The sequence below is a fragment of the Aythya marila genome (genome assembly GCF_965140915.1).
Source record: "Aythya marila genome assembly, chromosome: 8".
NCBI lineage: Eukaryota > Metazoa > Chordata > Aves > Anseriformes > Anatidae > Aythya > Aythya marila.
Window position 1 is genome coordinate 26,055,958 of NC_139049.1, and position 25,052 is coordinate 26,081,009.

At 35.2% G+C, this 25,052-nt stretch overlaps 1 protein-coding gene across 1 annotated transcript in view; it reads right to left on the reverse strand.

The window, feature by feature from the left end:
- Positions 1 to 25,052, reverse strand: part of FAF1 (Fas associated factor 1) — a 158,213-nt gene that overhangs the window by 98,194 nt on the left and 34,967 nt on the right. The window contains exons 5-7 of the mRNA XM_082765690.1: positions 22,962 to 23,053; positions 22,522 to 22,610; positions 14,266 to 14,371 (exon numbers count right to left, since the gene is read on the reverse strand). Coding sequence (XP_082621816.1) covers positions 14,266 to 14,371; positions 22,522 to 22,610; positions 22,962 to 23,053 — 287 coding nt within the window. The remainder of the gene's footprint in view (positions 1 to 14,265; positions 14,372 to 22,521; positions 22,611 to 22,961; positions 23,054 to 25,052) is intronic.

Below are 25,052 nucleotides of genomic sequence, written 5' to 3' on the forward strand. Positions count from 1 at the left end.
GTTTTGTAAATACAGGGATTTTACTATGATTTATTTATCACATATTAAATAATACAGGATTCAAAACATTTTTTCCTCACTAAAGATAAGGCCTTACTTTGCTTTAAGTCCATCTAATTCCTACTCTGTTTATGTTAAAAGAAAACCAGCTGCCCTTCAGATAAATAAGAATATTCACACAACAGTTCATGCTGGTTTAACTAGACCAGATTAAAGTACACCTTCATTTTAAAGCTATGCAACATTTTTGCACTTAACAGATCTAAGTTGGAAACCACTACTAAATTAGTGTTATATTCTCTAAGTTTTTCTCAACACTACAACTCAGAAACAATCATAAAGGTGGCAAAGAAGTTTTTGCTCTTCAAAATCTAAGACCATCATAAATGGCAACCTTAGAAAATGCCAGCTAAATACTGACTAAACCCAACCTGTTTCAAGGATAGAAACGCCTAACAAAACTTAACAGCTAAGTAATAAATCTCTCTGAATCAATACATTTGGAACTAATTCAAGCTGATTAAAGAAGCAGATAACATTAAGAATTAAGATGCAGAGCACACAATATGTAAACATCAAACATAAAATATTATTAATTGTTATATACTTTTCATGTATTTGCACTACACGTATTTCAAATGCAAATATTAATTTGGAGAGAAATACGTACTGTATATGCACACACTGAAACAGTTTGTTCAGCTATAATGCATCGATGGTTATTTGACAAGTTATAGCATCACAAGCTGCTCTTTCGCATTTTCAGCTATTCCGCTACGTTTTTTCCCGGCAAAGATGCTAAAAAAACCAACTGACTTACAGATCCATACTAGCAGCTCCTCCTTGGAACCACAAGTATACTCCTAATTATACAAAGTCAGTGTGTAAAATATACACTAAGAGAAAGACACCAAAAAATAAAAATATATATTCTAAATCCTAGGCAAGTGCAATATTGACCTATGTATGGTAGCACCATGAATAACAATTTAATTAATAGAAAAAAAAATCCATTTGACGTTCATAGAATAATCCATGAAAATTGTCTGTTTCGTCCCTCAGTGCCAACTAGATCTGACCTATAAACTGAAACAAGGGAAAAAAAAATGAAATTGGATTTGCAGTTCTCTTCTGATAGCAATGTCTTGAGATCATAGATGCTTATTTCAGACTGCATGCTAAAATTATCATCTACTTCAAACAGTTTGGAAGAGACATTTAATTTCCAAGTTTTAGTGTTCCTCACTTTAAGCTGATCTTAAAAACAAGTAATGAAACAATGCTATTAATGCACTTCTCTAAAAGGAAAATGCACTTCTCTAAAAGGAAAACTATACATTTTGGGGTATTGAAAAGGGTTCTGTTACAAAAACACCTGACAAGAAAGTTCAGTTAACAACATCTCAATTGCTACTGCAGCAGTCTGTTAAACATTGGCTAAACCTAGCAACTGAATTTTTGTGACTATGCATCTCAAACTGGATTGTCAAACAATATTCGTAGAAAACATGCCACTGAGTAACTGCAAGTAGCTTCCCAAATTTAGCTAGTTCTACTGGGAAATTCTAGGAACAGAAAAGGCCGCTTTATTGCAAAATCTCTCTAGCACTGATCACCAAAATGTTCTCCTTCAGACTGAAGTTTAATATATGACTTTCATCATAGTCTAAACTCTATGCAATATCCACTTCTTATTACTTGAATTTAGAAAAGAGTTCAAATATTTCATATATATAACAAGCTGACTTCCAGTTTTCTGACACAACGAAAAAGTTTCATTTTTTTTTCATTCCAAAGAAATGTTCTTTTCATGGTGCAGAATAGCCCACATTCGTCAGCAGACTTTATTTTTCTATTTAGGTATCATTATTTTGGAATTAAGAGAATTTAATTTTTGAGACATTATTCCTTTGTATATATTACTTTGGAACAGGTGGAAAAAATGTGAAGAACATAGAGATTTGGTGCATCACAGACCTTAACCCTAACATCTCTTCTTCCTCTCCAGGAAAGGTAGATCTGTCTTGTACCTGGATACATAATTCATCTGGTATCTAATAGCTCTCTTGAAGATTCTCATGTTACTATTGCTGAGGGTTGGTCCCGATGAACTCTTGAGGTCCCTTTCAACCCCTACAATTCTGTGATTCTGTGATACTGTCATTTGAAACCATAGAAAAATATCTGAAGACCTTCACAGTATTGGAAAGAGATAAGCCCCAAAAAAAGAAAAAGAAAACGGGAAAGAAGAATACAAAGAACAAGGACTTTTAATATTTTTCTACAATTTGTCTGCTCGGAAGAGATATTCCCTTCCTAGAAAGCCGTACTTACAAAATGGCAATGAGCCTCACCAGCTGGTATCACACAGCGTACCCATACATGCATTACTCCAATCCCAGCAAAAGGAGATGGAGAACACAATAATGAATCCTAGGAACAGACAACATTTCAGTGATCTCATTCACGGCATCAGGGTCACATGCAGCACCCAAAATATCTCTGCAATTTATTTTAGGAGAAACAAAGAGAGAAAGGTTTTTGTGTTCTTAAATTTCTTTCATTCATTTCTGATGACAGATTACATTTTATTGAACTTGGCAACTCTAAAAGAGTAACCTTTATTTTAGAAATCTTCTGAGTTATATTTGTGTGCAATCTTTAGTTTATCTGTAACCACAGAATTTCAGTTCAACGTCTCCCCCTCTGTGTCTTGCACAAACTGTTTGCACTTACCCACAAAAAGTTCCTCTTTTGAGGCAAGAAGAGCTTATTCCTGAATAATTCAAAAGTAGGGAAGCATAAGAAGTGCTTAAATTTATATGGGAATAGTTTTGTGTTGACAATTTCAACTTTAACTAACAGTCTCTTTCACCCATCCTGCTTAAAAGGTCTTGGCTCCTTTTTTATTCTGTGCATTGACATTGGGCTGGCAGAGAAAAGGCTAGACTGCAGCTGAGAACATCCCCTGAGCACACAGCTGAGGACTGTGACCACCAGGCAGCTTGGACAGGGATGACTAACAGCAGTGACGAATCTCTGACATTCTGCTCAAAAAGAAGCAACAGAATGGTGAAATAACATCCTTTTTTGTAATACAAAGCAGTACGGTGCAATTTCTATCCCTGGTGATAGGTAAGCTGTCAAGTCAGACAGGTCCATTTTAGTATTTCATGGCTGGATCTCATGAGGCCAAGGATAAATATGGAAATTCACAAGGGTATGTTGTGAGGTAGGGTGAAAGTTTCATTTTTGATGAACCAAAAGTAGTAGGCTGAGATTAAGCTTGAATGGAGATGTCTTTACACTCCTTAAATCTTCTTGCAAAACACTAAGTTGTAGCCTATGGCTATGTCTATGTTAGCTCACCAGACAATGCAGCAGGAGATCTGCAGAGAAAATCAGGTGGCGATGAGCACTCCTTTACGTCGCTGGTTTTTCACTACTGACCATTTCTGGTCTGGTCCTGTGGACTGAATGTCTCTCAGAAGTTGGAATTTATAAATTGTTTATCTTCTAGCTCAGTTTGATCCTAATGGAATTCAGTCTGCACACTTGGACTGCTCCATCATGCAAGCTTAAGCCCAGTAAGTTGGGCAAATGGGAGACTTTGAAAGGACTGCACAGTCTGTGAGAGTTTCTGTAAGAAATTCAAACGTCATCTAATAACCTTTTTCTCTTCCAAAATACAATGAATTAATTAGGTTAAGTCTTTATGGAGCTGTTCTGCACTTGCCATTAGCTGGGAAGATGGACTAAGAATATTCTCTTCTGAACAAACTTTATATTTGTTTGTGTTTGTTTTTTTTAAACTGATACAGTAAGAAATAATACATTAGCTCTTTCCCAGGTCACAAAGTTCTGTTTCACTAAATGTAAGAACAAAGAATGTAATGAAACAACAAAAAGCCTTTGGTTGTGGTTCAAACTCCTTTCCATTCAGCACCTATGCCAAAGCTCCTCTTCTCCTTTCACAAGGCCATGTTCCCAGTTCTTGCTCTAGAAGGCATTCTCTTGAAATTGCTGGTTGTCCCATATATTTTCTTGATATTGCTAGTTGTATCGTTCTATTTTCTTGCCTTTACTCCCAGTTTTGTTTTGCTTTATTTTCTACCTTTTTACCAGTCATACAATGTAATGGTGGCCAAAGGAATCTCAACGTGATTTTGTTTTGAGCAGTTGTGTGGGTTTTGAGGTGAATAAATCAACTGCTGCACATAACTCATGCCCTGAAGAATTGTATATGAAGCCAGAGAAGACTGAAGTCAATAGGTTCACCAAAACAACAACAGCATCACTGGATATACATGTTCATCTTTGTGTTGGCTTGGGGGGGTGGACATTAAAATGATCAATAATTGAAATCCACTGAACTGAGCTCAAGAGGTGCAGGAAAATGATTATTTTATCTGCAAAACAGAGGAAGAGTCAGGGGGCACTGAACTGAAAGCTCCTCTCCTTGTTCCTATGCTGTTCATTATGTTAAAAGTGAAATACCCAATGTGAAAGCAAGTTCTGCAGAACCATGAAGTAACCTTTGGTTAGAACATGCACGATCCACTCCCCAAGTGGACTGAAAATGAGCAGATTTCATACAAGAGATCTGCTTATACTGTGCTTACAGCCTACTGTGAACACCCCCCTCAGAAGGTCCTTAGTATGCAAGATCAGCTGTTCACCGACATGATATGCAAGTACCCACTTGATTTGCTTAGGTTGACTGGATCTTGTGGCAGTTACTCCTTTTCTGGAGGATTTGGTTTTCTTTCCAAGCCTTGTTTTCTCCTACGCCCTTATCTCGCTCTGCTTTAGAGCTCATCTCCACCATACTTGAAGTAGGTTTGACCTGAGAATCACCTCTACCTGTTTCCATTTACTTCTGTGTCGCCAGATGAAGTCTCAAACAACTCCTGGTGCCATACACACTGTGATGCTTCTCTAGCTGAAAACTGTGTGGTTTCATTTATATATACATTAAGGATGATGTTTTACACTTGTTATACAACTTAGAGCATTCCTGCTGTCCACTATTATTTCTACGTAACTTCGAGTACTATTGCTTTCAAAACAAGGTAAAAAGAAGTTCATTTCAGTCTGCAAATCTATGCTGGGGAAAATAAAGTAGATTCAAGGCTTGGTACAAACCCAAAAATTGTGATCAAACTATATAGTTAGTAAATTGTTTGTCTAAATCTTTCATGTATGATGAAAGATTATTATCATAATTCATTAGCAAATTACAGACTTTGTAATGCAGGCAGTCACAAATTTGGCTTTGTATCAATCATTTTAGACCAGCTGGGTAGAAATTAACACAACTCTGGGATACATAAAATGAAGTGCTCTTTCATTTTTTAATTCACTGGAAACTTTGAAGGAAAGAAAAGGAGCCTTTTCAAAAATGTCAATTTTCCCTGATTTTTGTAAATTATTCCATTTCACTATAGAGATATACACAGAATAATTAATGTAATTTAAGACCACAGTAATCAAAATAAATATGATTTGTATAAAGTAAATGCAAAAGAAAAAGAAGTGAAGTTTAAAAAAATTCTTTTCATTGTTTCTGAGACAATCATACATGTTAGTGATCACTGGAAGAATGATTAAGTAAATACAAAAGCTAATAGCCTTGCTCCTCACAAGATACAATATTGTCAAAATTCTTGCTCCAAGCTTTTTCAGTCGACTGAGATGACCCTGTACGAAAATGCTTGTTTTGATTATGTCTACTTTGCCTAAGCTACAAGGCCATGTATAGTGACAGCTGCATTTGGAAGCAGCTTAAAACAAATTTTATCTTAGTGGCACCTAATCCAGAGACTGGTACAAGCAGCATGGAAAAGTCAGTGTCAAAATTAAACAATGAAGGCTTTTCTAGGAACAGATGCTTTTTGCCTGCAGCTGTAAAAACCTTAAAACAATCCTATACCCCACTGTCTGGTCACGCAACTATCACAAAGCAAGGCATAAATTTTGCCACTTATTGCAAATGTTTACTGAGAGCTTCTATAACCCTTTTTAAAAACAGTAACAGGGATTTATTGAGGGTGATTATGAGGCCATTTTATCCTTTAAATGAGTGCAAGGCTCTTCAATTTATGCTCATGATTCTCAGTAAAAATACAAAAGACTAACTTTTTAAGTTTGTGTTTTACAAAGACATAGGAATATAACAAAAAAATGATAAAAGATGTGTTTACTAAAGAGATAGTGCACTGCCTCACTACAATGTTATGGACTGGACAAAGACAAAAGTTATTAATTCACAGGTGAAATGGCAACTGAATATTTTCTTTGCATAATGATTACAGAATTATAGAGCTACCGTTACACTATTGCTAAGATACTGTAGCCCATTTCAGTGTCTTACCTCTACAACTACTACTTTAAACATTCTCATCACCTCAACCCTCTATAAAAATTACTCTCTCTTAAATGAATGCACTAATATAGCTTATATTTAGGTTTAAACTTTATCTTGCTGAAAAACGTCTGTAACTGAATGAATAGAAGTAAAGCATCGGTTCCCAATTAAGTGAGCAATTTACAATGTCACGAATCTAGTTGTGTTCCATATGAACTGAAGAGGTTTTTAGATTAGCTTCTGTTGTGTATTTAAAAGTGATAGCACCAACATGATTTACATAAGTACAATATTTTCAAATATTTTCTCACCAAGCAAGCACTCTAAAATTGTGAAGTGTTTCCTTTCTTACTCAAGTTAAAAAAAAAAAAAAAAACTTTTTCCCGAACAACAGTTCATTAGCACCTCACTATTTATAAGTATAATTGGGTTGTTTGATGAGAAAACATGAGAGAACACTGTGCCTACTATAATTCGCACAAATAGAAATTTCATTGTTTGAAAACAAATCAGCAATTTAATGATTTTTTTTCAAATATAAGTGTATATCATGCAATAATAGAAGTGATCATACTATAGTTAACATAGGATAGAAAGGTTAATTCATGGTCTGGTACACTTCAATTTACAAGCTGTAAATTATTTTTTTAATTGTGAAAAACATGAATATTTCATTTTTGATTCAACTAAATAGAGTTTATACACATAGCAGGGCTATTCTGTTTAGCTACAGAGTATTGCTTTCCCACTTTAAACAGCCCTGGAACTAGGAACGTGGCTGTTTAATATGTTCATAAAGCTGCTTAGGTTTTCTTGTCATTACATGCTAACACCTTTTTAATAGCTAGCATTATGATAGAAGCAGAAAAATTCCCCACCTCTGAAAGTAAAACAACAAATATTCAGAATCAGAATAGCAAGTGATGGTTTTAATGGCGGGTTTTTAAAAATTCAGGGTTTTAAATTAGGTCTTGATCCCCAAAATCCTTAGCATCTTTAAATTACACAAGCAAAGCCATTCAATTCAACGTGATTACTTGTAAAATAAGGACAACTCACATGACTGAGCATTTATGGACCAGAACCTATAAGCAAAATTATAACAATGACTCCTCATTACTTTCAAATTCAAATAAATTGATCCTTATCTTTTGAGAGTTTCTGGACATTTATGGACAGAGTGCAATAGAGACAGGGAACGAAAGAAAGAAAGAAGAGGGAGATATAAACATGCACCCAGAACTACAAGCGTCGACAAATCGAAAGCTAACAGATGTGTGACTTCTAATTAGTTATAATAATCTGTGCTGCAACGCCAGTAGAACAAGCCTCTCCTTCCTTTGGAAATTAAACTGCCTCCTTTGGAAGTTTTAAACTCTCTGGGTGCTTCTAAATTTATGCAAGAAAAAAAATGTCACTTTCAGTAAATTTTAGATATCTACAGTGATAACTTTATGAAAGGAAAATATTAAATTATAATTATCCTAAACAGACACAGTCTTGTGAAACTAACCCTACATTCATATGAAAATACAAAGCATTGACTATAATGAATTTGATTCATCCTTGGACACAAAGCTTTACCACAGTAAACTCAGTCAACTGTTGCTCTTGCTTTTATATTCATAGTACTTAAATAGCGCACTTTAAAACAAAAAAAACTCCAATTGGCTTTTCATACATCCACCCTCCCCAAAAATAACGCACTTGAAAAACCCAAATGATATGAAAAGGCTTCAAGGCCTCTTTTCTCCTTTTCACAGCACTTTTTTTTTTATTTCTGTTTGCAGTAATCTGCCTTTCACTTTCTCATTGCTACAGAACAAACGAGGAGGCTCAGCACTTTGAAAAGGGGGCTCAATGTGTAATGGGTCCACTAGAATTAATTTAGTTGCACCAAATCCATTGAGCAGCGAGGTTTTTTTCTCTTCTCAAATCATTTTGAGTCGGACGCAGCCCCCAGCCTTTGTAATTCTAGTAAAGCACTTAAAGTGCACAGTAGGTGTTCATCAGGACCATCTGGTCAAAAGCAAAACAAGCTGCTGATTTTGCCTTTGAATAGAATGAAGCAAGTGTGAATTAGTCTCTTCAATTAGCACTATTACAACCTGTCAAGTGCATATTGTAAAACAGGATTATTACAGTATTGGTCACCAGTGCAATTATTTACTCTCTGCCTTTTCTTGCATATAAAAATGTCCATGTTTACTAGTTTTTGATAACTGGAGATCGGTTCTTTAATGATATGCACGTCCAAACCCACTGAAAGCAGATTACAGGTTATGAAACATATTCGGGCAGGAATATGGTAAGCTTCATAATTAAAGCGAAGTGAAGGAGAGCCCTGCCATTACCTCCGAGCGCTGCTTCTGTTGCATGAAAAGGGAAATGGTTGTATACCTTCAGCAGTACAACCTCTCAGAAACGGATCTCTAAAGTCAGATATTGAGATATTTTAAATGCCTAATAAAGCTGTCACTTGGAACAGGTACAGAATAGGTATTTCCCTCCTTCTTTCCCAAGCAACTTCATTTTCCATGTAATCCATAACATGATCACTTACAAAGTTTATCCCAGTCTTTTCGGTAAATGCAGTGTAGTTTAGCAATGTGCTGGTTTTCTTTTTCTAAAAAACTCTCCCCCCCAAAAAACAAGAAGCTGATTGAGCTTTTTAAAATAGATTTCTCTCTCCTTGTTTAAGTCAAAACACAGCTAACTCATTTACCACTGCAGAACACTGATGGTATCACAGTGATAGATGCTTAAATTACATATAATGTTGTTATTACTGTAAATTGAATATAGTTTTTACATACATTTCTTGAGAAAGCAAAAAAAATGTGCAATTTTCGCAAACATAATCTAAGTATCAAGTACAATCAATATAGCCACAACCTATTTTACTAGTTTTCTGATACTAAGAAAATAATTGAACAACAGTGTGGAATGTCTGTGCATCTATTAAATACAAAAAGAAGTGTTACTGATTTTTATCAGCATAAGAATAGTTTTTAACTATTTTAAAGCAATTAAAAATCTCAAGAATATAACATCTGTTCTGAAACTGTTAATGTATGCACAATATTTGGAGATGGTTGTATTATTATGTCTGGCAAATGTATTAAATTACAACTTTGTAGTTACGTAACTGCAAAGAACAATGTTATCTACACATACATTTTGTGTCCCACCACCAATGTCTGACCTTTCCTATGGGTGATCTCGGACAACAGTAATTGGTTTGAAAATATTTTGTACAAATACCATAAATCAGATGTAAAAAAACCTACAAAACCTTCAGCTGGATTTTTTTTCTGTATGTTGAAAGCAATTAGTCTGCTCGCCTATATTTATGTATTGCAATTATTTAAGCCCTTCAAATCATTTTTTGCCTGCATGTACATAAATGTTGCTTTTGTATCTTGTTTCACATTCATAAACTTATCAAAAAAGTTTTTACAAATTCAGTACAAAGGACTTCAAACTGTCTTTAGGGTCTGGCAACACAGAATTTATAGTTTCTCTCATCCCAAGCAGTTCTGTGTACAAATAGTTCCTCCTCCTGCCTGTAGTGCTATTGGATACATTGCTTTTCTTATTCCATCTTAGCCAGTAAGTCTATAGGGAACAAAGAACAAATATATTACCTATGACAGGTGACAGGGATGCTAAGATACTAGCCTCTGATTAGTTTATTGGCTAAAGGAATGGAATAAAGAGCAGATGCAGCTATGCAAAGACAGCCTGTATTTAGGGACCCATCCTTGCATTGTTTGTACAGATTTTATGTTTTACTAGGAATTATAGAACCTAGTACATGCTTTATCTAGTATTCTCAACTGGAATCTCCAACAGTTAGAAAAAAATATACAAAAAAAAAATCACTGATCTCCAAGAGGCCTGATGTTTCTGCATATTTAACTTGTCCACCCTTTAACAGCCACAGCTTGTGTACACTGGATACTTCTGTAATCCTGCACACAGGAATCACAAAAAAGGCTTCAAAGTCTTTACCGACAGTAAAACAGACAAATGCAAACTCCTTGTTTTTAATGGAGGTATCCAGTTTGATAAAATTTACTGAATTTTTTCCCATGTCGCCAATTAAAACAACAAAAAGTGCAAAGCGTGCTTTTGTGACAGAGAGGTTCTCAATTCAAAAAGTTTTCTGCAAATTAGTTTGACTGTGTATACTTCAGGATAGGAGTATCCTTGCTTTCCATGAAATATTTAAATATTCCCCCCATGTAAAGGGCTGTCTTTCACCTCTATCAAATAATGCAACTACAACTTGAAAAAATTGAAACACAGCAAAAATATTATTTTTAAAGTAAGTTCATCAGAATAGCCAGAAAACAATTTATGTTAAATAAGGCAATGCATTAAATATATGCATATTTAGCAAATAGCTTGTTAAATCAAATTTTAAAAGTTCTCTTACTTCAGCAAGGGATAACCTCCACAAGTTATTTTAGCAGAATAAACAGTATGTATTCAGGCAGAAAACTTGTTTTAGTCTTTTATGTATTAGCAGTTCAAATTTGTTAGAACTGTCCTTATTTAACCATAAAATACATTGGAAATGTATTAATTTACAGTCTCCAAACTGGCACAAACCCTACTAATTTCCCCTTAAAATGCGGATCATGGAAAAAAGTAATCATGATATTTCCCAGAACAGTATCTGCCCAGAATTAATTTAATACTGCAATTTTACAAGAACAAACAGATGTCAGAAACCTGTGACACAGATTAATTTGCAATTTAGGCCAACATGTTATCATTAACTTTCTAACTTAACCACTCCCCTGCTTGACTCACCAAAAAAAAAAAAAAAAAAAAAAAAAAAAAAAAAAAAATCCAATATCCAGTTTGATAATTTAAGTTTCGTTTTTTATTTCATTTCTAAGTTTCCCTATAGGCTGATGAGCCCGCATCAATATAATTGAGAGTAACTTAGATTTTTTAAAAATGAGAAATTATACCTTAATATGTGAAGAGTTGAAGATGCAGATAAAGCAAGTGGAAAAAAAAAAAAAAAAAAAAAGCATTTTCATGTATCATCCAAAATCCAAATACGATTTAATACAAGAGAAATTGTGGAAGCCAACCTGAGTACTACAACTTCAGGCTTCTCACATTAGAGATTTTTCAGTCAGGTTGTTTCCCTATTAAACAGCAAGATTTTTTATTTTTTTATTTTTTAAATAACAAATCATTTAAATATCATTTACTATTAAACATGTATTCTAAACAATTAAAACAGAGAACTGAAGCAACAGTAATGCACAGCAGATAGCTCACTCAATTCTGCATTTAAACCTTTGCAAAATATTTATGACAGTTTTGAAAGGGTAGAGGGATTTTAGGAAAACTTGGAAAAAATGTTAGTTCTGTAAATTTTAAGGAAAAGATAACAACAAACCTAACAACTAGCCCTAGAGAGAGAGTTGCACCCAACTGTGGCAAGCAGTAGAACATTTATAGAATTTTAAATATTTCTTTTAATAATTGATGTAGTCATTTTGAATCTTTCTGCATAGGATATACCATGTGAGTAGATTGCATTAACACTGCTTAAACACTTCAACTTGTCAGTATGGCCAACTCGATTTCTGAAATATTTGCAGTATTTTCCCATCGAAACAGTAATAAAGGTAGAATAAATATATGCCACTGCTTTATAATCACTGAACATTAATGAATATTTTATGTCTTTTTAAATCTCCCTGTTTAATTTAAAAGGGTGAAATTAAGTCTCCTCCCTGCAATATGCCAATTATCTGTAAATCAAACAATAACTTGGCCATTATACTCCTTTTTGTTAATATACCAGAAGCTAATTTGAAAACACTGAATGGCATTTTTAGGTAATAATTGAATAGTCCTTCCTGCCCTCTTGTGGTTGGCAACTGCAACTTCCATGAAGCTTTTCCACGATTACGAAAATATACCAGAAGGAAAGTAAACTATTAATTTGTTAAAGTGTGAACATGAGAGTGAAGGAAAAAAAAATATCTATTGGTCTCTGGAAACAATTGAGATGTGGCATCGAAAAGAATGAAAGGTATCACCAATTTCTCCAAATCACACAAAGTAACTAGATTTCAAGCATTTGCTACAATGTTTGCTCTATGCTAAAAGAAAAAAAAAATTAAAAAGTCATTAGGGAGTTAACATACAAAACAGCTCTTGTTTTCTGTAATTAGACAAATGTTCGCCAACCCTTTTACCTCAGCCAAGTCCCCAGTGATTTCCACAAGACTTTGTATAGACATATTCACCTGTTCACTATCAAGTGCACAAGTCCACAGTTTTTTTTCATTTTACCCTTTAAATTAATTATCTTCATAATTTTATACACAATATTGGACGTGATACGTAGACACAAAGGAGCAAGGCAAATAAAGGTTTGATGCTCATGCTAATAAGGGTATGGGGTGGTAGACTCAGGGGGAGCTTTTGGTTGTTTAAGGGAGAAAATTGTAACTCACTTTTAAATTGAGTTGACTCTGTACAATAACATGCTGACTGTAACCTACCATTAATAACAAGAAAATTTCAGTGCATGTAAAGCCTAAATTCCCATGCACCATCACAGCTTCCTGGGTCCTTTAAGACTGGAGAGTAGTAGTTGATATAGCATAGATAAAAATAAATGGGCGATACGTATGTGTGATATGTTTTCTTCTAGAATCTCACAATTTAAAAATACAAGTAATTTGAAGATTTATAGAAATAAATTACTAAAATATTAATTTTTAAAGAGTAAGAGCTTGGCCCCTCAAAAAACAAACTGATGCAACTTCATTTGTGTGCTTGTATTAAAAAACTAACAGAATTTACTATTGAAGGTTTAGAAAGGTAAAATGCTTTCATGCAGAGGATAAAAATAGAATTTACATCTTAAGAATAAGGTTCGCAATGAAAACAAAACAGTGATTACTTTTCACTGTTGCATGGGCTATTTCTCTGATATAAAAATGTTACAGGAACTTAAAATAATTCTTTCTACAATGTCACCTCACCTCATGAGAAAAACTTCCATAAAACGTCCTCAACAAGACTGAGAGAAGGCACAAATCAATAGCAAACACAAGTTTAATGTGAAGAGCAAACGTTTAATCTTAATATGTTGTGAAGTTAATCCTTAAGATTCTTATTTCTAGATTGTTTGTCATATTTCCAGAAGTTCGTGGGTTATATGGGAAGTAATACTGAAAACATGTGGCCTTAGATACATCATGAAGCATCAGACAATATACAGACAATATCAGACAATAACCTTTGGCTTCAGAAAGGAATTAAAAATATGCAAGGACTGCTTGCTCTAAATTCTGAGCATCCCGATTCATATAAGAGATATTTGTTTCTATAGAACTTAATTCTGATGAAGTTCTCTACAACATCACCCCTTGCTGGCCATTCGACAGAATGGCAGTGACATCCATTATACACAGAAACCATTTGGCTACCAAGCCAGGAAGAGTTAGAGCATTATAATAGCAACCAGCACTGGTAGAGGTGCCTACAAAACGGAGATGGAACTGCTTAACAGAAGGGAAGACAGCAAAAGGTTCAAGGGGCTTAAAAATAAAACGTAATTTGAACAACTGCCTTTCTTCGTCATTGTAGAGTACCTCAATAGAGGCTGTTCACACATTTTGCTATTACAATGTAAAAAGTAACATCTTTTCTGCATAACTTAATTGCAAACTTTTTTTTAGGCCAAGCTCTTTAATCAAGTTATCGCAATCTTCATGATCCAGTTGATTAAACCAAAAAGATGACTAATAAAATAAAGGAATTTCCAACTAGGCCATGTAAACTCTCTTTCACAGAGCTGGCATTAGCTATAACGAGCTACATTTATTCTTCAGCTGTGAAACACCACTCACCTCCTGAATGGTACTGCTTCCTGAGAAGTTGAGGTTGTACTCCCGCTGGACTTCTCGATGGGTGACAAGCAGCATGAAGTTTTGATTTAATGACTCCTGCAAGGCCCTGAAATGGTTGAAAGAAAAACAAGAAAATCAGGGATAAGCATGTTATAGCTTGTTTTACAGTTAGATGCAAAAACCCCAGGGTACCCTAAACTCTACATGGACAAGTCCAGGCACAACATTATCATCTCTCTTTTCACTCTTAAATGCAAGGAAGCATGCTGAGAATGACCAAAGGCCATTCCTGAACTCCTTCCTTAATAAGATGACTGCAGCCTTTAAAGCTCTTCTAATGTTAAATATTCTCAAAATTGAGAGTCACATTATCTTCATGAACATCAGGTATATTTAGCACTCATTATGCCATTAGGCTTGTAAGCATATTGATGACCAGACAAAATACCAAGCTACAATGCACGTTAAAAACTGATGGTAAGTAGAATAAGGCAAAGCATGCTCTCACTTCTCTAGGGTTACCTGAAGCATAAATCAAATGGAAATGCCTTAGTTTCATTCAAAGCACATAAACCCAGCTAATTAGAACTGGAAAAGTAACCACAGCAAAATTTCTCTTGTGGTTATTGACTATTTAGAAAAGTTAGTTCTGCTCAAATTATTTTAACTGCATATTAAAATATCTTTAATAACATAAGCTCAAAGAAAATCTTAAGATACAGATTAAACAGGTCAACATTAAGTCACAAAGTTTTTTGTTTTTTTTTCCCAGTAACAAAACATCTAGATGTTAAAAAGGCATCCTGTTTAATTAGGTACAAAGTTATGCAACTATCTACTTTTCAAAACAGAAGACAGAACTTGGCTATAGACAGGGCAATTCTAGCTACATATGAATTAATATAGGCTACAGAAATGCACTATAACATACCTTGCTACATTTCTAAATAGTATTTAATGCAGCGTTGACCTGTTCAGTGGCATATAGAATTAAATTGGGTCTATCTACTTCTTTTTTCCTATAACACACTCTTATAAGAATGCAAAATTTTTTTTCCTTCAGATCTTCACTGTTTGATGACACTTCACCATGCCATTCCTCTAAGCAATAAAGGACTAATTCTGTATGCAGATGAGCACAGCTGTATCTTAAGACACAAGAAGGCAAGACTGCTGGATTACTTGAGTCTTGATTTGTTAGTTTTTCCTTCTACTGTAATTACCGATCTGCACTTTGGCTGCTCAGATGGCAAGGAACCCATGCAATACTCAATGGATGCTTTAGCAAGAGATGCACTATTTGCTTTAGCATCTCAAGAAAAATTACCTTACAAACTCAGCAACATAATTTGGATTCTGTGACATCTTAAACATAACAATCACACACGACAAAACAAAATCATGAAGTGCCAGTTCTCTTGTCTTTTATGTGTTTTTGTAATAAGGAAGATGAATTTAATTATTTGTTAATGTTAGGTATGTTCAAATGTATGACAGACACTACATATGTAACTGAAATAATTAATCTACATCGAATGTTAACTTAGCTCCACTTGTCACAAAATCTTTTAAAAACAGGCTAGAAAAATTTAAAAATACTTCACAGTCCTGCATAGGAGAAAAAAACAGTCTGAAAAGATGCACACCTATTTTCAAAGGTAATTCTAATTTGATCCCTAACAGTAAGTTTAGCATTGCTGTAACCTTATTTTCTTTCAGCAAATGTTCCGGAGCAACTAAAATACACTGCTGTGCTTTTTCAGGTTCTGATTTTTTTATTTTTTTTTTTTTAAATACTGGAGGCAAGTGATATATGTAACTGTTCTAAAAATATTATTAATTACAGCATATGTGAATGACTCCGGATTCCATATGGGGTCACACAAGGCTCTATTACAGCTTTTTGTTGTTGTTTTTGACTTTCTGAAAATCTTTAGATGGAAACTGATAGCGTGATTCATGTTTTCATTCTGTAATTGATGTAAGCATAGAATGAAACAGGCTAGTTAGATCAAACCCTCAGTCTCTCACGGTATGCATAATACATACACTTAAATACCATCCAGATCCAAAATATGGTATGCTCAAGAAAAATAGATATGTATGTGTTCATAGGAAAGGTTTTCCATTTCTCTACTTCATCTGGATGTGATAGCAGCAAATATTTAGAAAAGAAAGAAAAAACTCTTCAAACACAGTTATTTTAAATTAAGTGCTTTAAAATTAAAAGCTTCAGTTTTCAAAGTAAGTAATGATTTTGACACCTCTACATTTTGGATTTCTGAACAAGACAAGCTAAACATTAAATATTGAGAATTTTCTTGTTAACATTCATAGCCAAATACAGTCAAAGAGCAGGCTGAAAATTAAGCTGGATAAGAAAAAAAAATCACTTTTTCTTCAGAAAACAAAGAACATAATGAAGAATTGTACAGGATAATGCTTACATAGAAACATAGACTGGGTTAACTGACCCAATCCTTTGGGGTCCCATATCAAAACTTCATATGGCCTTGAAGCCAGAAGACATGGGCCACGTATGTTCTGAAGTCAAAGGGAGGAGGAGTTGTCGTGCACTTATGGGCAGGATGTTACCACCAACTCCTCCACGTACCAGCGCTCCCCTGTGAGACTGGGTTGGTTTGTACATGGAGCTAGAGAGCCAGCAGTGTCAGTCTCCTCCCAGATTTGTTTCCTCCCGCAGGGATTTTGGATTACCCCAAATTCTTTGTGGCAATAAAACTCTGACTCCAAACATAAAATAAATTGCCATAAAATTGCAATTTCAGCCATTAAAACTCTGATCAAATGCACAAAATGAAGTTCTTTAAGCAGGAGACTGCTCCTTGACAGTAAGCTGAACCTTTGTGTTCTCCCCCAATGCCTTTTTTTTTTTTAAATAAAAAATAAACTTTTTACGAGATGCACATAACTGTACTAAGACGGCTGCTTTTGAACACTATGTACATTTCTAAAGCTATGGCTTCAGTGTTTGCAGCAGTTTCATTTTCCTGCAAATGCTATCAGTCGACTACAATCTTCCAAATGAAATATCTGCATTAAAAGAAGAAGAAGAAAAGAAAAATCAGGGCCAAACTCTATTTCCCATTGAAGTTAAGATTTTTTTTATTTTTTTTTGCCATCAACACTAACAGAATTTAATTAATCTAAAGATTAATTAGTGGTGAAAGGAAATCAAATTCTAGAAACAGGTTTAAAAGTAGGCCACTTCAGCAGCATCTTCCCCCTACTGCAAGCCCTAGCTCTCCAAAGCATTTGCTGATAGGTTATACACATTGATGTTACATTTTTTCCCCTCAGCTGGATGATTATGCTTTCACTATTAGGCACAGGAGCCAAGGGCACTTGAAAGTACTTTCAGGTACCAATCTTCCAATACAGGAAATCTGACAACACCCAAAAAAAGGAGCAAGTCTGAGAACAGACAAAAGAAAACAGACCTGAGCCCAGTCATTCAGTCATTGCTCTGACCAGTTTTAGCAAGAGAAACCTCAATCAGTTTAGGATTTCATATGGATTGCCTATATAGCCTTGGTTATCAGCATTATCACAATGAGTAGAAAGCTCAGCAATGGACCAGGATTCAACTGAGGTTGAAATTTATAATATGCAACCAAAACCACTCCTCCCTAAAACTTAAATTTCAAGCAACAGAAGTTGCTTGAAACTGAAAATACCAAATGCTCAATTAACAGTTGGGAAGGAGTTTATTCACTAGCTACTCCACCCAAATTCCAATACAGCACAATTTATAAACAAGTGTAATAAATTAAGAGAAACAATATTTCGCCCCAAAGTGTGTAATAACAAATGATGCTAAACTTAAGGGGACAGCAACTGTTCAATCAGTCTATGAAATGCTGAAGTAAGATGATATTAGAGTTTTTATTTATTATATTTTAAACTTTCAGCTTTACTATTTTTTTCTTGTGCTGTAACAATATATAAAATGCATTGGTTGTATCCATTTTTAAATGAATGCCTTAATACTTTGATTTCTGATGTAATACTTCACTTAGTATTTTTCTTTGAAATTTTAGTAATATATATATTTTTTAACTTTAAAGCCAAAAGTGTATCTTTAATCAGTGAACAGCAAGTGATCCATTTAATTTTTTTTTTTTTTTTTTTTTTTTACTTCTCTATTTAAATGAAATGCATTCAGAATTAGGCAGTAGCTTCTTCAGTCACAAGATTTCCCCCAAAATCTCTGAATTTTATATAAATAGGCATGACACAAGGTAATTAACATTTCCATTTTAAACTTACAGATTTATACAAGCTCATGTCAACAGAAGTCCAAATTTACTGTAATTACAGATTATTTACATTAAAACAAAATAAGAAATCAGTATGTAAATGTAATGTTTGTTGTAGCTAATGCAGCAGGAGATGGTAGATTAGGTTCACACAGCAATCAGTTAGCAAATCTGGCTAACATGTAAATGAGCAGAAGCCCTTCTGTTTACATTCTACTGCATTTTAAACTTCAGGATTTTTAAACTGTCTCATGAGCAGATGTGAAAATAAAACATTAATCTTACCATTCTTATTGAAGCTTTCAAAGTAACTAAAGCAAGGCACTGCTCCTGTCCAGCTAAACAGACAATACTAATAACTGGAGTTGCAGGTTACATCCTTCTTAATTAACACTCCGCAACAGTTGATAACGTACACCAAAACCCCATGTCACAACCACCACTGCTCTGCAACAACCTAAAAAGCACGTACTCAGCAAAACACAGACCCATTACTTGACATGTATATATAATTTTTATTCCTATCCACACAGATAATTACATTTCTTAAATAAATTACACTCACTTAGCAAAATCTAGTACTGTAATCATCGCCGAGATATTCAGCTGGTCAAACAGCTTTTAGCTGCTTTGAACTTTCTGGTGATACATCAAGTATAAAAAAGAAATTAACATTTTCAGCTATTTAGCAAAAAATAAAAAATAAAGTATGAATATAAATTAAATGACATCCATTAATCAAAGTGACAATGAAGGAAAAAAAAATATAAACAGCACTTCCCAGAACACACAAGACTGAAAGAGAAGACCATCAGGAAGACCTGGCTATGTGTCCAGACTCACATGCCTATGCTTTTGATGCTTCCCTTTATCGCATTGTCCTCACCCTTTTTTCCTGAACTGAGTATTGCTGGTTTGCAAGAAGCACCTGAGGCACTAAAGGGAAGGAAAGCCACTGTAAGGAAGTGAAGAATCTAATCTGAAATGCCAGTGCCAGTAATCTCTCCCCTAGGACAATTATTTATAGACATTCTTTGGCACCTTTCTGTTTTAAGACTGTTTTCTAAAGGAAATTGTGTTTCTCTCTACCCACCTATGCCATCCAGCAGATTTGTACATATTCACTAGTTTCAAGGAGAACTGAAGATGCTGTAAAAGACTCAAATACTGGGTGTAAATCAATAGGTGAGTAGAGGAAAGGGACCTAAATTACTGCCCACCTTCATAAAAGACTGCAGTAGAAGCATAATCTTTTTATACTGCCTTCCTCTGGCCTTCGATGACAAGGAACTACCATATGATCCGTTGTCATACAACATACCCTGTTGCTTGATACTACCTGCTTACCGGGATTTCAGCTGAAGAACAGAGCCGGGGCAGGATGACAACCTACACAGGTGAAACAGTGACACAGGTGCTACAAAATGCATGAGGGGAACTGAAGCACTGTCAGAGGGAGGCAAGATCAAGGGAAGCATGGAGGGAGAGAGTGAATTACTTTGTTGGGATGAGGCAGGAATTCATCAGAAATCATCCTTCATTATATCCACAGCCCACAGAACATGTTGTTATTGTTCCAGATGTTGGACATGGATAGGTATGGCTTTGCCAACCCTACAGGTGGTATTTGACATTTAAATTTAATCTTTACACCTCAATTTACTAGCATGCAGTAGTAATTCATTGGGTTTCTATTACCTATAAAAGCTTTAGATATACCACCGATGAATGAAGATGCCCTAGGAGATTTTTGCTTGTTTAAACTGTGGGATAGTTTTGTCATTACATTTAGATGCCAGTTTAAGTCAGTTCTGGGTTAAGTCCATACAGTCTGCCACAAACTTCAACGCCTACCTACCAATACATTGGAAAAGGATGTTTCAAATGCTCCTCTCCCTGAGTGTCAAGAAGAGGCACAGACCAGAGTTTATAGAGCTGTGACCAGATTGCTCCTTTTATGAAGGGCATATCCATAAAATACCACGTACTGAAATCATAGGCTTTTCAAATACCACTTTCTGGAGATATTCAAATCACGACTATTTATCTCTAGTTCAAAACAGAAGGCAGTTGAAGAAAACAGCAGATGAACTCACAAAGTAGGAGGCAAAGTTCTTTAATTTCCATTAATAATACATGTGAGCATCATGCTTTTAAAAAATTGTGGGTAACAAACTAATCTGAATAATAACTGACCTAACAGTAGGCAGTAAACAGTGTAACTGGGTTTGGTACATTGCTTCAATTAGATGTGTTTTGATCTGCATTGATGCTTTAATTGGAGGCAAGCCTCCCCTTTCATCTAGAATTTATGACTTCAGGGAGATGATCTAGCCTTCAAATTATCCTTGTTTAAGTAGCCACTAATTAATCATCGTTTGCTATCCCAAAGCTACCAAATTTATCTTAAAAATATCCAAAACTAAATCTCCTCTATGGAACAAGTATAAACTGTAAAGGTAACGACCACTTTGATTTTACCAGGAAATAAAGTTCTTTTAAACTGTTCATCCAACAAAAAAAACTGGGAACCCTTTATAAAGAGCTTGTTGCTTTTACATAGTTTATTTCAGTTGAAATAAACTACATTCTTTGGAGTCTAGATTTCTTTCCAAAATCAAAGACATTAAAATGACAATACACAAGATAACCATGTATAAAATATTAAAATTGCAAAATGAATTTTTTTTTAAAAAAGCATCTACATTGTTTTTCCACAGTATTTTCATTGTTCTTCAAGTATTTCTTTAAGTACAATGGCTTATTGTCCTCGCACACAGCCACAGCTCCTGTTTGTATGTACAACTTGCATCTCAGCTCACTACCACCCTCTGTTCCATCACCGCTATTCCCTCTCTTAATGTTTCTATTATTTGTTTATTGTCTATAATTTAGATCAGTTTTCTTGTTTCTTCCATAGAACACGGGTTATGTTCATAGATAACTTCTTAGTACTACAGGGACTACTTTTAGTCATTGGGAAACCATCTATTCATTTCTACTGATTGTCAAAGGATTTCCTTTGTCATATTTGTAGAATATTCTACTATTTAACTACAACAGCAGAAAAGCAATTCCCTCTTCAGATAACTTGAAGGGAATCTAGTCTAATGACTATGCAATTTGATCAATTCAAAGTACAATCCTCCCTGCTTGCTTGACATCTTAGGACCAGAGCTACTTTTTTAGACTCAATTACCGTGCACCCTCTAGTGGCCACAGAATAAAATTAATGGTTTTCCTGGTAGGAATACATCTGTGTCTACCGTTGAGAAACAGATGGACAGGAAAGAAAACAAGACAAAACGCTGAAAGCAAAGTAACTGCAAACTGCTCTCTAACAGTAAGGATTCAGTTTTCCATAAAGAAGCATTTAACTTTCAAACCTTTGCAATATTCACTGACATATGAACACTCTGTTAACTTTTTAAGTATTGAAATCAGTAAGAGAAGATACCCTGCCTACTTAGACAAAAGTAGTTATTCAGCCTATTTATGAACATTTTTAAAAGATACAAAGAAATAATATAACAAATATTTCAGAAAGAAAATTCTGATCAGCTGGTAACAATTTCTACATGTTTATCTTAAATGAATCAACCTAATGCAACAAATTATGAAAGGCCAGCTTTAATTTAAAAACACTTACTCGCAGTGGAAATGAAAGTCACCACACCTGGAAGGTATAAAATTCTGTATGCACCTAAGTAATTCATTAATTCATGTAGCACACCAAAGTTTTTTTTCTTTTTTTTTTTTTTTAAATAACCACTTTTCCCTTAATTTCAACAGTAAGGTACTGAGGTAGTTAATCCCAACACTTGCCTCTTCAACCACTTAAAACTGGTTGCAGGTTCCTAAAAGGATACATGATGTGGCTTCACAAAAAATAAAAAAAATAAAAATAAATAAAAAATAATAATAATTAAAAAAAATAAAGAATCATACAAGTAGAACATATGGCTAAAAGACTTACCCAGAATGACTCGAAGAAGGAAGAGGCAGGTCAGGTGTTAGAACATAAAGACTATTATTTTTTGGCAAGTGTAGAGTTTTTAAAACAGTCTGAGGAAAGAAAAATCATTGTAAATATTGTAAATACACAGCATTTGCTGATTTTGACATATTAGTTTATTCTACTTCTTTTAATTCTTGACAACACCATCAAATTTTTGTTTCAAGACATACTTGCTATGAATTTAATAACAGTATTTTTGTAGCTGTGCCATGTTTTAAATAAAACAACGAAAAGTGATTTTTTGGTAATGTTTTAACTTAAGTGTTCCTGGTATTACTTTCACCTAAGACATCTAACAGTGTTTGAAACTCACAATTCTTGCATTGTAACCCCCCACCCTCAGAGCCTCAGTTTGAAACACTGAATTCAGGTAACTGAAAACACAGTTGAAAACTTACACTATCATCTACATCTCCAGTCTTCCACCCTTTCAGCAGCATTTTAGATGCAGGAATCTGAAGTTCATTTTCTAGAATACGTTTGATATCTCCTGAAGAGAAAAGGAATAAAATGTCAAGAAAAACACATATAAAGCATACACATTTACCACCATCTCAAACATTACTGAATTACAGCGCATAAATGAGCAAGAAAAATTTACTACAAAATCAGTTTTACTGTAGTTATCAATGTAACATGCAATTTGGACAATATTTCAGTAGTTCTACACTGCACGTGCTATCCACACATCTGCAGGTGCATGCTACCTGAAGCAATGCACCTTGCCAGCAATAAAGGTGGTGTGCACTCACAAATCCACGACCAATAATCCTGACACAGGGAACTAGAGTGTTCACGCAGCTTGACTGGTCTGACAGCTATTTGAGTGTTTTGCAAATTTTGATGCTGTCTTCTTCCTGTAGCTATTATAGGCACAAAATAATTTAGGCTGAAGGTACCTCAGGAGGTCACATAGACCAAGGCCAACTCAAACAAGTTCAGAGGTCTAACGAGACCAGTCCAGTCAAGGTTTTGTTCAGCTGACTCTTGAACACTTCTAAGGATGGAGGCTCAACAGCTTCTCTGGCCAACCTGCTGCAGTACTTGACCACCCTCATAATTAAAATAAACAAATATATTCAGCGTATATAATGTTGCAATCTGTGTCCTTTGCTTCTTATCTCATCACTATGCTCCTCCAAGAAGAGTCTGGCTCCATCTTCTGTGTCCTTCCATCAGTTATAGACTGTAATAAGGTCTCTACCTCTCCCCTTCTCTCCTCCAGGTTGAACTACTCTAATTCTCTTCGCCTCTACTTGTATGTCACCTCGTGCTCAAGTCTCCTGACTATCTTGCTGACTACTGCTGGACTCACTCCACAACATCCTTCTTGTACTGGGTACCCCTGAATTGGATGCATTGCTCCAGACACAGTCTCACAAGTGCTGAATAGGTGAGAAAAATTATTCTGCTGGATCCACTGGCTATATTCTTGCTAACACAGCCAAGGACGCAGCTGGCATCCTTGCAGTAGTGCACTGCAAGAGTGCACTACTGATGAGCCTCCAGATCTGCTTCTTTTTTTTCTTTTCCTCTCCCCACAAAGTTTCTTTCTGGCCTATTACCAGATGGTATAACATGGAGTTATCCTGCCCCAGATGAAGAACTTCATATTTGCTTTTGCTGAGCTTCGTAAGGCTGTTGTCTGTCTACTTCTCCAGGCTGTCCAGGTCTTTCTTGATAGCAGAATTGCCCTCCAGAACATCAGCCACTTTCTCTGATGTGCTACTACCTGTGAACTTGCCTGGAGTGCTCTTCTTGACAAGCAGGTTTCTAATAAAGACATCAAGCAACACTGGCCCCAAGATCAGCCCCTGAGTGACACTACATTAGCAACTGTTCACCAGACTTTGAACCTGGCAGTTCAGGCAAATACCTGCCTACATTCTAAGCTCACTTACCCAGTCCTCATCTCAAGAATATTACTACAGGAATACTACAGCAGAGTATGGAAAAGGCCTTACCAGATACAGTAACATCCAGTTCTCCCCTTGTCCACAGAGCCAGTTATCACATCATAAAAGGCAATACAATTAGGCATAATTTATCCTTACCAAATCCAGGCTAGCCCTGGATCACCTGTTTTTTTGTTTGTTTGGTTGGTTTTGTTTTGTTTTTCCTTCCTGTGCTAAGAAATGGATCCCAGGAAGATTTTGCTCCATAATCTTTCCACACACTGAATTCAGAGATTGCCATTGAACAGCTGGTTCGCATTTTCCTGAGCTTTTGTTTTAATGCTGATTGTACTGGGTACTTACAGAAGCCCTTTTTATCTCTTAGTGCTTTCAGCTCTGCCTGACCTTTGGTTTTCCTTTAGCTCCAAACCTGCATACTCTGTCAAGCCTGTATTCCCTCTGGATAGCCCAACACTACCTTTTACCTTTGTTGTACTTTCTTTTGCATTTAGCTTAGTCAGAAGTTTTGTTCTGTGCTGGCCTTCTGCCACATTTGCTCCCCTTTTTGCATGTGGGAAGGTACTGTTCTGGTAC